We start from the raw sequence: 13593 nt of genomic DNA on the forward strand, positions 1-13593 counted from the left end.
TCTGATGAATAAGAGCATATAACATAGATTTTGAAATTAATAATGAGCTGGATCAAATCCTACCACACATGTAATTCTGTGCTAAACTGCATACATTTCCTGATATATACTCTCCAAATAAAAGACTTGGGAAATACATTTAGATAAAACTAATACCATTCTAGACATTGAATAAGAGTATCAAATTATTGATAGAAAGTTTTGTGGAAATGATCAGCACTTTCAATCTAAATTCAAGACAATGGTTTGCAGGCTTCCCCCACCACCACCACCACCGACACATCCTATTATTTTATATTACAGAAATGGCAAGTTTATAGTGAGTAATATAAAATGAGACCCTTCATTTATGACAGCGACCAAAATAAGACTGATCTCTGGCATAATGCCATCAGTTTTAGAATCAATTAGATGTAGATACCAGAAATTGTACCTACTTGGCGTTTCCTTCAGTTGCTTCGCCCTAGAAAATCTCGTTAAATCATGCTTCAGCACGAGTGGACATGGTTTTGATTTTTCATTCCCTTCACTGAAACCTTGGGTGTTCTCTTTGTATACTTCCAAGGTAACAGAATCTGGCAAAAGGCCTCTGCGGGTTTTCTAACCAAGTCTTCTAATCAAGAGATGGGAGGTTGACATGTTTGAAGGGATCACTCAGTCATTTTCTGATATATTTTTAGGAAGTGATGAAAAAAAATACTGTCAGATGGAGACAAATGCATTTTACTTTTCCAGTATAGACCTTTAAGAGAGAAAATAAAGTAGAAAAGGATCTAGAAGATCTCTGGTGAGAGAAAAGTTAAGAACACCAAAGCACATTTGAATTCCTACTTAAAGGGTTTTCTTTTTCAAGTCTTCCCACATCCTACCCCACCCATGACTCTGAGTGAAAAACAACATATAGGGCAAAATGATACAGATAATTTAGAACTGACATGAGAGAATTGTCCCAGAGACAAATGACCTCTCCAAGTTTATTACAGTATTTTTGTCTTATTGCATATGTTACATGCCTTTTATAAAGTCATATATATATATATATATATATATATATATATATAATGCTCAGTTAGCAGAAACACATCTATTGCTTCTCTGTTGAAAATCAGCAGCATGCCGTGCAATATTTGGTGTGCAGAATAATTGTTTCAAAAAGTGAAAAACTACTTAGGTTTAACTTAGGAGGGAACATGATCTTTATTGGCTTATATGCAAGGTTTAATTTTGGTTTTATGCAGAGTTTGCATAGTTCATGATTAGTTTCTAATGAAAAACTAGATGTGTTGTCAGTGACCTTTAGAAGATTAAGTGACAGTAGCAAACAGAAAAATCTGAAGAAGAGGCATAACTTTTAAAGTAGAAAGATCAGCAAGAACTGCCTGAAACAAAAAAACAAAAAAAAGTATTAATATCAGTATGTTAATCAGCAAAGAGATGTCTATGAAATCAAGTAGAACAGAAACACCATTACAATGTAATTGTGGCTTTGACACATTCTAAGGTCTTCAGATTTGTCCCAACACTCTGTACTTAAGCTACAACTTTCTATCTCTTTTCTAAAATCTTAATGTTAGAACATGTACAAAATGCTAAAATGCACAGTAGAAAATAACCTGGACATCAGCCTTGAGCCTTTTTCAAATATACACAGTAGCATGGGTTTATAGGAGGTCTAACATTTCAACTTGCTTCTATAAATAAACGTACATTATGAATCTTAGTCCCGTTATACTAGTATCAGGAGTAACTGACTTCAGGAAATCATTTTGAGATGGAACTCATGTTTATTCAGTTGCAAGATGCATAAACATCCTCTTCCCTTTAAACAAAGAATGTAGGCAGCTATTTTAAGAGTAAAATTTACATTTCTATGAGATGACAAATAGGGTGACACAGTAAACTGCTATTTAATTGAACCCTGTTTTAGGTATAAATCATGATGCTGAAAAGAAACCAGTTTTAAATAATTCGCTCACAATTTAAAATAAGCAAAAAATCCTATGTCTGTTTACTACGTCATTCAAACACTGCTCTTTGACTCTCTCAAGGCATTTTTTCTTTGTTCTATGAGTATAATACATGGACAAGAGTGATAAAAAAACCCCACAATATAAGCGCCAGTAATTTCCATTAAGATATCTAAGTATCTTGTTTCCCATAATGGTTTGAATGGTTTTCATAATAATCTTGTTCATAACTCTGTCACAAAAAGATTGTTTTCAAGTAATTAAGAAATTTTGAATATTTAATATTCCTTGGCTCGGGACTTCAAGGTTTTACCCAGGTCCAAAAATCAGGCTCTGGCGACGTGTGTCCTATGCATCTGAGCTAAAGCGCCTGAGCTGGCGATCTGCCAGGAACTATTTCCATCCCATCAGAGTGAAACTTATCCTTACTTCAGCTGCAGCCAATGATGTCACCTCCATCAGGTTCACTGCTCGGAAAGCAAACACAGCAGCTGCCAGAACTGGAAAAGAATGCACACTATTTTAACTGCTGACCGGTTTCTCGGCCGCAGGCTTGCTCGATGCCCACAGCCCACCGTGGGGCTCAGAGGCAGTGCTTTCAAGGGCTGCATGCAGGCCTCTGACAGAAGGTCTGGGAAGAATGAAAGTGGTTACCTCGAGGCCAGCGGCCGAGAGCAAGATTACAGAGTCCACAATGTTGGGGGAAAGGAACATTCAATGGGGCTAAAAGGCCAATTAATAACTTGTTTCGTTCATACCTACAACTTAAGTTAGAACAGTTTTCGAAGAGCATGACGAGCTAGTGACTGATAGTTTAAGGTTACTTCTTATGCAGGTGTTTCTTACTAATGTAGGCGAGAGGCTTCTAGAAGCTTATAGACTGAATTTTTAAATAGATCATTTTCTATATGTATTGAGATGTGTCCTGATAGAAGCATCACCATAAAGGCGTTCTTTAAAAATGTTTTTATAATATCTTGTTACATTTATGTTTTTTATGCCCAGCACTGATTTTCTTAGTGTCACCAATGGGTATGATTGTGGGGAGGACTGTGGTGGCACTTATCCTGAGATTTACAGTAATGTTCACAGGATTAAAAAAACCTTCTTCAAAAACGGACATCTTGAGGGTGAATAATATCTAGTGAATAGAAAACGACATTTCGATTTTTGTTTCCACTACACATCTGCATATTAGGAGAGAATGAAGCGACCATACTATACTTCCTATCTAGTCCGTGTGAGAAAGATGCATCTGGAGCAAAGGGCCCATAGAAGAGGTGGCAACTCTGAGGAGGAGCTGTTACTGCCTGAGATGAGGTTGGGCTTCTCCCCTTTTCACCTAGCACCAGTGAGTGGTGGGAGTACACCCTACTTAACAAGTTCTTAAAGTTCAGTAAATGAATGATAAGAATCTTCAAAATGGTGTGGAAGACTGGTTCCTAAGTGAATAGCCACCGTTAATGTAAACGGACCTACATTCAAGCACACTGTGAGCTGGGACACCTGCCCAGAATAATAAGAGCAATGATCACAGCAACTCTAGGTGGTGAGTACTGTTGTTAGTACTCACACTTGACAAATGTGGAAACTGAGGCACAGTGAGTTCATGTGACAGGATCAGTCACGAGGATGGGAAATAGCAGGATGAGGGCTCAGCACTGGCTCTGGGGCCTGAACGCCTAGTCTCTAGTGATGACTCTGAGATGGCTTTAAGCGCGACGACTCCTCCCTGACATGAGAACTGCGTGTTTCCCCAAGTGTCTTCTCTACTGTTCTTCAAAATCATTTTCCAGGGCTGGCATGAGGAGAATGTCAAGGCGGCACAGGGACCTGACAGGCACGTGGCTGGGCCAGGGGAGTAGAAGTGTGGCTCAAGGCCTCTAGTTCCCCCAGGGAGAGGCAGTTTAGTGGTGCCTGTGAAGCACAGGCCTTTATTTAGGACACAACAATTTTGGACAATCTGGCAAAAAGTATTGGAATTAGTTAGAGAGGAAAACCCTAGGGTAAAAAAGATGGTAGTGATAAAACAAAATTTTAAAACTCAAATCAGCTGGGACTATTTAAAATGTAACAGGGATGGAAGTGATCTGGGTCAAAGGATTCACCCTTTAATTGAAAAGTAGAAAACTTAAGTACTGTCAAGTACTGAGCTCCTACGTTTACAAGATTAACAAAACCATTTCTGTTGACCAGTAACTTCTTTATAGTTTCCTAATATCTGCAATAATATTTGACAATGGGGCCATTTAGAAACTCAGTAGCGTGATTACTACTTCCTGTTATGTGTATAAGTTAACAGAGTAGGTAAAAGCTGACAGGATGGTTAAATTTTTTGCTGTGGCAGGAAAGAGGCGGGAAATTGTTTTTCCAATGGTAGATAAGGGCGGGGGTGGGGTGTGGGGGTGAGAAGATCAGTTCACTAATTGACCTCGTATCCAAAATGCTTATGTGCTCATACCCTTTATTTATCTTGGTGTCACATCACAGAAGTTCCTTCCCATCTGCTTCATGTTTGGTTTGCCCAGCCCTTACACAGAGCACACTTGTTGGCAGGGAGAAAAGGCATATACTTTGGGATATTTTCAACTGAAATCATGCTTCATATGAAATACAGAAACTTTAATATTACTTTTGATATTTTAAACCATTCTTATTACTTTAATTTGAATCAATCCTATGAACATTAAGGCAACTTTGCTTTAAACTCTTCTACAAAAGGCCTAGTTATCTAAAAATCCAAGCTAGTAATGGTTATTAAATATTTCTAAGGCTATCAGAACTCACTTGAGCAAAAGAAGTGGACCCAACATATTCATACCAAAATAAAGCATGAAATAATTAAAACAAATCTGTAGCCATCTACAAGGAATAACCTACTGTGTGGCTCTTCAGCCGAGTATCACAGGAAGGGGAATCTCATCAGTCCAGTTCCAATTGTGATGTTATACAATTCTTCCCCACTGACTAAGATGAGGAAGAATTGTATGTGGACTGCATATCCACACTTCTCATTCACTGGTAACCTTTCTAATCAATGTATTGTGGTACTAACAGAATGCCTGGCTTACAGTGAATGTAATACTCAAACATTCATTATTGCTTTTTTACTTCATTTTAATGAGTGGCAATATGTCACCAAAATAAATAAATAAATAAACTGGAGAGACCTTGACATCTTAATTCAACATTTCTTTCATAGAAAATTTCTTAACTCTTCAGGTAACAATTAACAAGTCCATTCTAAAAGTCTGAACACTTTTTTATACTAAACCCCTTCCTTTTGAAATGATACAAAATGATCTGTACTTTAAGATTTATGACATATCCAGAAGAATTCGTTGACGGAACCTCTAAAGTTCTGTCACTTGAAAAATGGGAGCAAGGAAACAAGGCTACTTAGCCTGAAAGACTTTGGGGGAACAAGAGAAGCAAGGCAAAAAAAACCAGATGATGACCCTGGTTTAAATAGCATGTGTTTTACAAACAAGCACTTTACTCTTACCAGCAAGAATTTCCAGAGAGTTGTATCCAAGGATTCTATCCCACAAAAGCAGGAGCTGATCTGTTGCTAAGTATCCAGAGAAAGCTCGGACCATCCACTTAAATGATATGCGAAGTCTATAAGCAAGGAAGAAGAAAGTAAATTTTACAAGTGTAATGTTTCCAAAAGGCAGTATCAGAAGGGCCCAGTAAGTTCTATTCCTACATTTCAAATGACCACAGAGGACAAATGAAGCAACAGGTAGAAGTTTTTGAAAACAAAGAAATTTAACAATAAAGGATCTTAGATTTCTGGTTTCAAATCATGTATGTGAAAATGAAGGTTTTTAGAACTCTGAAAAGATCAACCAGTAAATTCAACTGAATTTCATTTTGCAAAAAAACAAACCCCTAAAAGGTATGAGATTGCACTACTTGTAAATAGGTCATGTTATAATAGCAATTTATCTCTGGAATCAGGAAACAAACTCTTTGGTTTTGGGGCCTTAAAAGATAAACTAGCCCCTACATTCCTGTACTATCAATAGCATCTAAACATCATTTGACTGCCACTGATAGCCAAATTCTTTGCTGGAATTATTACAATAATATATAGATAAATATCTGTGCTATTTTCTTAAAAGAGAGAAAGAGATCCAGGGATTGTCCTGGTTAGTGTCATATTAATTCTCTTATGACTAGAAAAGACCTGTGTGTTGAAGAAATTCCATAATACTGGCTAACTCTTATTCTAACATAACAAAGTACATGTAGGTAGTAGTTCAGACAAATTAAGCGTTTGCTTGTTTTTAGAGTGTTTGTAGAAGCCACTAAAACTTGTATCACTGGATATTTTAAATTAAAAAAATTCATTTGATAATTTTACATCTAAATTATTAACTTGGCCTAATTTTACTGGATCTTTCAGGATATCTTTTTAGAACAATAGTAACACACATCATGAGCCCCTAGACAGGTAGATTAGAATCAGTATCTTAAAAATAAAGTTTACTGAGTATAACTTATGCCTAGTAAAGTTTGTTCTTATTAATACGAACCAAATACTTCAGAAGTAAAAGTACAGTAACAAACACTGTGAATGACTCTAATAACAAAACAGAAGTGACTGTGGAAAGAGTCAGAGAATTTGAATATAAACAAATAGTGAGTGTAAATTCTGAAGCATAAAGTAAAAAAGGATTGAAAAATCAAGTGATCAGAACTTCAGGGAGCTGTGGGATCACTTGCATCACTAGAATCACAAGTAAAGGAGACAGCATGCGGTACAGATTTTTTTTTAAACTAGTGGTTGAAAACTTTCTAAATTTGGTAAAATACGTAAGATTCATGAAGCTCAGCAAATCCCGAACTGGACAAACACAAAGGAATTAATTCTCCTAAAACAGAGCTTGAAATACAAGAAATAAAAAAATGTATGTGCCAACGCAACGATGGAAAAAATGACAAATACATAATAACAATGGAAAAGCTAACATTTCTTTCTTAATAATCAATAGAAAAAGTAAACAAAATTAACAAATATATAGAAGGCTTGAACCTTATCAACAAATTTTTCTTGACATTTATAGAACATTCTGTGCCCACTGTTAGCAAAATATGAATTCCTTTCAAAGCATATGAAACCTTCACCAAGATAGATCATAGCTTGGGTCATATAACAAATGTCAACAAATTTAAAAGAACTGAAATCTTATGAAGCATATTGTTTAACTAAAACAGAATTAAGATCAACAGAAAGATATCATCTTTCCAACATTTGAAAATTAACATATTTCTATATTAACCATGTGCAAGGAGGACGTCACAGAGAAACTAAAAAACATTTTGAATGTAATGAAAATAAAAACACAATATAAGTATAAAAAAGTAAAAATAAGCTAGAGTATTTTGAGGGAAACTTAATAACTTTGTTTATATTAAAAAAGAAAATCAATGATCTATTTCACCTTTGGCAAGCAGAAAGATAAAAGCAAAATAAACCTAAAGAAGGAAAGAATAAGAACATAAATTAATGAAATTAAATACAGAAAAAATAAAAAACACAACAGGAAATCAATGAAACCAAAAGCTGGTTTTTGAGGGACACTGATAAATCCCTAGCTAGAATAATGGAAAAAGTTACAATTATTAGGCCCAGGATTGAGAGAGGTAATGTCACGCTGATCTTATAGACAAAGACTAATTAAGACTCATTAGAGGATATTATGAATAACTCTGTTCAAAAATCTAATAACTTAGATAAAATAGATAAAACACTAAAGCTCATTCAACAAGAAATAGATGACTTGAGTCATACACCTATTTAAAAAATTAAATTTTAAATTAAAAACCTTCCAGTAACAGTATTTTAATTCATTTCATTCAACTCAAAAACTGATTTGACAACTGAATTTTTATATTTTCTCCTACATAAGAATTTTAATGTATATATATTGAAATAAATTTTGCCCTTTTAATGATTGAAGTGTACAAAAAAAAATTATGTTTCTAGAAATAAACTAAATGACCATCAAAAAAAGCTTACTTGTATTCAAATATTCATTTCACAATGATATGAAAGAGGCCATTTTATTACAAAGTTAAGAAAAAAAAGACGTGTAAATTTCTGCCACCTTTTTGTTTTATAATCTCAATCATTACCAGAATCCTGTTGTTTAATGGCTACAAAAGAATATGAACTCAGTATTTCCACTGGATGGTATAAAGGATATTATTAAGGCCCAAGGTACCTGAAATTCAGAGGTATTTCCTTTACTAAAAGGAAATACAGATATTCAATCTTGACATAATTTCATGAGGTAGGAAACCATCTTAATTATAAAAAAAGAGGGAATTGATTATCATGACTTAAGGAGAAATTGATGCTTGGGTAACTGAATAATTTCACCAAGATTATACAGTTTAGTAGAGATCGAATTTGAATCTGGATCTGTCTCTTCAGTTCATCCACTCACCCATCTGGCCGTCTGCTATGGATTCCAGTATGAAGCATACAAACTCTAACTTGTTTTATTTCACGTTACCTTCTTTTGTAGCCTCAAAGAGTTCATGCTCATTTCAAACAAGCTTCCTCAGTAGAGGAAGACAACTGAACAGAGGGATGGCAGTAACAAAGACAGACAAATCATTCTGAAGCTTCTGCTGCTTTGGACATTATTTTGAAGAGAGAATCCAGTAACATTATTCTGCATATTCATAGATAACTCATACTGAGATAAATGAGCAAATACGCAAACTTTTGGAAGTAAAAATAGGTATACAACCATTGGTAGCTACCTGACCTGCTTTCTTTTAATGAAAGTAAACTTTAAACTAGGGAAGTTTCAAAAGCTGTCCCTGATAGATTTAGTCTATACAGACTTGATGTTAGCATTATCACAGTTCTCTTGTAGTGACTGTTCCCAAGAATGTGCCTGTTGTAGCCACACAAAAATTTTAGCAAATGAGATTTTATTAGGATTTTGGTAATTCTGTCAAGAATTTTGGGTACAATTTAGCATTGTGATTTACTACTTAATAACTACTGTTTCGTTGGGGAAAGTTTTTAGTTTAATTTGTCTGAAAAAATTACTGCATCTTTGCAAGTGATTTACAGTGATGAAAAAAGAGCCTCCTGATGTCAAACAATGTATTCTTTCATTGGGAGAGAAAAATACTTACGGTTGAGCCCCAATTTCTCGTAGATGATAAAAGAGCTGGGGGAGATAAGTTTGAAGAAGAGTTTCAAACAGCAAGCAGAGTGACACAATGCCCTGCCCAAGAGAGACACACGTTTTAGTGTTTAAAAATGAGATCTGCCAACAAATTACTCAAATGGAAATGAGAATTAGGTTTCAGTATAAATCTTCTTTAAATATTTTAAATATGTTTTATATTAAGAGTTAAAACCAGGAAATGTATTAACTTAATCCTCCTTGGATACCATTCCTAGGCTAGAGTCTCCTGTTTAACCCATAGCGTTCCCGTGGAAGCTGGCATGCTGTATTCAGAATTCAAGGAAAACATCCCTTCTAGAAAACCTGCTCTACTTTGCAAGCTGCGTAATATCACTTAGGCCCAGCAGAATTAGTTTTTTCTGGAGGCATTCCAGCTTCCAGGTATTTCTCTGGTGTGACAGCCACACCCCTTGCTTTCTCCCTCACATCCCTTCCCTTTCAGCTGCCTCACCCAAGAAGAAAAATATTTCCTGCTTTTTTCACTCTTTCTTTGAAATTCATCCCCAGGGGAAAGACTGCTGACTGTTTGAAATTTGCATCAGGAAGTTATCAAACAACAGTGTTTGACTACTTAGTTTAAAGGTAGTTTTTTTGTACTGAAATCTATTGTTTTAAGGGCATTACTTATAGAGTGCAAGAAGTCACCGATTTAAGCAGTGGTTTTTCAAGTGCGTTTATTACTTCACTACTCTGAATAAAGTCTTTCTTGTAGCTCAGCATTCCTCATGGCTGATCTTTGTAAGGAAGTTTTAATCCTCTTTCTGAGTTTCTAAAGAAAAAAAAGGTTGTTATGGTTCCAAACAGTTCAGCCTGGCTGCAGGCCAGAAAAGAAGCCCCCATCCACTGGATGAAGGGACAGGGCAAGGCTGGTCCAGTCAACCAGCTGAAAATGGACACCTCAGGGTCAGCATGAGGCTGGGAGGGAATATCCAGAGTGGCTTAGTGTACAGCTTCAGTATTCTGCATAGGGAAAACACCAGGAATGTATGCGGGACAACTCGTTAAATGTTTTTGAACTCAAAGCTTAATTTGTGGAATATGAGAGCAAAAAAATCTGATGCTAAGAATAAAGTATTATAAAAGAGAAACACTAACATATTTCTAATTATTCTAGGTTAAATGTTAATGTAAGATAAGCACTAAATTAACTTGTCTCAGAGAGAAGAAACCCAGGATAATTGATGATCTTCATTTGTTCTTCTGTGACATCCTGTTGTTTGACAACTTGTATTAGCAAAGCATAAAAGCAAAATTGGAGCTGGAGGAAGGCAGAACAGGAAGGCATAGGGTTAAACTGAGGAAAGAACAGCCATTTAATTTATTAGCAGTGATACAGTTTCTCTTTGAGAAAATGTGGTCACCTTGACACTTTCCAGTATAATGTTTCTTTTGAATTCTGTCAAGTCACCCTTAAAGCAGGGCCCAAGGAGGAAAAAGTATAGCAGAAATGAAATAAATACTCAGGCTTGTAGGTGAAAAAATACATGGTAAAGGACTAGCTAAATTAAAACAGATAAAAATGTTCCACCCCTGATCTGCTTCCATTGAGGCCAAAGAACTATCTATGGAATAAACATACAAAAATACCTAGTATGCTAACTGCCATAGGAAATTTACAAAAAAGTGACAAACATTTGATTTTCATGAACAGAAGAAAGATGACAATGACAGTGATCACAACACAGAAACAACAACAGCAGCCATTTATTCACGGCACCCCTGTCCTGAGCCGAGTACGTCTTCTCCGTAGACATTTTCAGCATTATAGTAGCATACTGTGAACCTCATTTCACAGATGAGGAAGCCAACATTAAAAATCTGAGTACTTTATGTCTTTTTAAAAATCTGAGTACTTTTTGTCTTTTAACATATAAAAGATATTTTAAATGCAATCAGTAAGAACTTTTTGCTCTCTATTACCATAAATATTTAGATATCTATTTTTTCAGTTGATAGAAATAAATTGTGTGACGTTACGTATTAAAATCTGATGCTTTACAATTTAATTGAGTAAGAGACTTTTTAAAGGAAAGAATGAACAGATTAAAGTATGTTTGATTCATTTTTTATGAACTTACAGAAGGATGAGAGGAGATGGAATGGAGCCTGAAGAAAAAACGCACGTACATCTCACGGAATATCTGATACAATTTTGAAGGTTCATGATATAGAAAACAAAGTGGTGCAACTGAAAAACAAAAAAGTAATTGATAACATTGCAGAACTACTAAATTTTATTTTTAAAATTTTAAAAATAAGTTTCATGAAACGTGAAAAACTAAACAGTATTTTATATTAACATTCACTCATAAATTTAAAATATCTATATTGGCTTTTCCTGCTGAAAAGGAAATATATGCATAAATAGTTCAAAGAGTCATTCAAAATTATAAAGAAAAGAATAAAGTATAAGCTACTGTAACTCCTAATCCCAATTTAGCAGTCACATAAGAATTACATAATGGAATTACATAAAGATATTAAAAATTCCAAGTTAACTTCTAAAAACTACATAAAGTCAACTCTCTTAAAAATTTTTTTGAAGTAGTAAGAAAGCAATAATAAGGCAATGAATTTTTACTTCGTTTTGTAAAGAGTACAGGTTACTTTACAAAATTTTTCATTTTTGAAGTCTGATAAGTAAAATATAAGACAGTTTATGGCTAACTTTAAGGAGCATGGTTTTCAACTAGTTCTATTTGAAAATAAAAATTTTGATTAACAGTTTAGACTTCTTAATCTACAGTGGCATATTTCAATATGTATCAAGATAGTTTTTACAGACTCAAAACAATTCACTGGCAGAGTCATTGAATTTAATTTTCTCTTGCACCCAGTTCTTAGCAATCAAACACAGTTGGATCAAGTCAACAAACACCCCATAGCAAAATGTCAGAAAGTCCTGATACTGATCCAACAAAATAAGTAGTCTATTCTGGGCCTTCCCTAGTGGCACAAAATGTTAAAGTGCAGCATTATGAAGCCAGTTGCAGCCACTTCAGCACACGTTCAAAACCTGGCCAGGGAGGTGACCCACATGATGCTGCAGACCTCTCCTGACCCGCCCACTGCTCCCCTCAGCAGTGCACTTCATCAGTCTGCCTGTTCTGCTCCCTGCTCTGTCTCTGGTGAATCCACTCACTGCCCTTGCACCTCTGGTTTGTACCCCAGTTCTGTATGCATAAATAAATAGTTCTTTAAAAAAAAAAAAAGTAGTTACTCTGACAAATAAGGTCATGCATTTCATCTTTTTAAGCCTAAGAATACTAAGCAGCATAGGCACATTTATAATGTGCATACATAAACTGCACATAACATACATGAACTAATAAAAAGTAACTTACTTGTTGGCCAATTCCAACTATGAAATAAACTGTAAAGGTAAGAAGTTCTGGGGTTTTATAAACTGTCAAGAACGTCCTGAGGACACTAGGCATTAAGGAACCAGTGAGCCAACTCAACTCACTTATTTTTGACAAAGTGAAAGGGATAGTAATGAAATCGTTTCAATTTTTACAAATACAAAAATTCAATTATCTGTGATGGATGGGAGTATTCATCAGTACTGCTGATGAGTAATTATCAAAAATTAGCATTGTAAGTAACAGGCAAAAATCAATGGCACATACTGCACCCTGAGAAATGTCAGCAGATTTAAACTTCCTTGACATTGTTAACCATCCACCAAATCACTCAAATATACCTTTTAAAACCTATGTACTTGAAAATACTTGCTGCTGGAATTATTAAAATAGAGTAGTAAAAGGGCTAACATTTTTATCAGTAGAAGTAAAAATTCATATTCCTTTTTTTTCTCAGCTTCAGTTTCATTGAGGTTTAATTGGCAAATAAAATCGTAAAATATTTGAACTGCATATCATGATGTTTAGAGAATTTATATTCTTGTTTATTATTTTATTTTTGAAAATTTATATTCTTAACATTTTAAAGTTTTCAATTTTAAATGCCTTACATATTTATAAGAAAGATATATGACAGAACGTCACTGTAACTATGTTATAGTTATATAGTTATGTCAGGGAATTATGCTGCCCAAGAGAACAAAGCAATTCAGTACCATCAAGGGCAGTTCAGTGCAAAGTTGCCAGTACTTTAATGTCTTTTACTATATGCTAGTTTTAAAAACTGTCATTCACCACGGTTGATGCTGAAAACTGAAGGTTTTTTTTTTTTTTAAAGATTTATTTGTACACACAGAACTGGGGTACAAGCCAGAGGCTGAGGGGCGGCGAGAGGCTTCACCAGAGACAAAGTGGGGAGCAGAACAGGCAGATCGATGAAGTACACTGCTGAGGGGAGCAGCGGGCGTGTCAGGAGAGGTCTGCCACGCCATGTGGGTCACCTTGGGGCAGGTGGGAATCGAACTCATGCGAAAGTGGCTTCAG

General features: G+C 35.2%; 1 protein-coding gene across 1 annotated transcript in view; it reads right to left on the bottom strand.

Annotated features, from left to right (window-relative positions):
- Positions 1–765: 765 nt before the first annotated feature.
- Positions 766–13593, bottom strand: part of TBC1D19 (TBC1 domain family, member 19) — a 70348-nt gene continuing 57520 nt past the window's right edge. Inside the window, exons 16-20 of the mRNA XM_004681498.2 lie at positions 11266–11375; positions 9132–9223; positions 5473–5588; positions 2397–2467; positions 766–1379 (exon numbers count right to left, since the gene is read on the bottom strand). Coding sequence (XP_004681555.1) covers positions 1305–1379; positions 2397–2467; positions 5473–5588; positions 9132–9223; positions 11266–11375 — 464 coding nt within the window. The 3' untranslated portion in view covers positions 766–1304. The remainder of the gene's footprint in view (positions 1380–2396; positions 2468–5472; positions 5589–9131; positions 9224–11265; positions 11376–13593) is intronic.

Source organism: Condylura cristata, unplaced genomic scaffold (assembly GCF_000260355.1).
Source record: "Condylura cristata isolate star-nosed mole 26May11 unplaced genomic scaffold, ConCri1.0 scaffold00012, whole genome shotgun sequence".
In the NCBI taxonomy this organism is placed as follows: domain Eukaryota; kingdom Metazoa; phylum Chordata; class Mammalia; order Eulipotyphla; family Talpidae; genus Condylura; species Condylura cristata.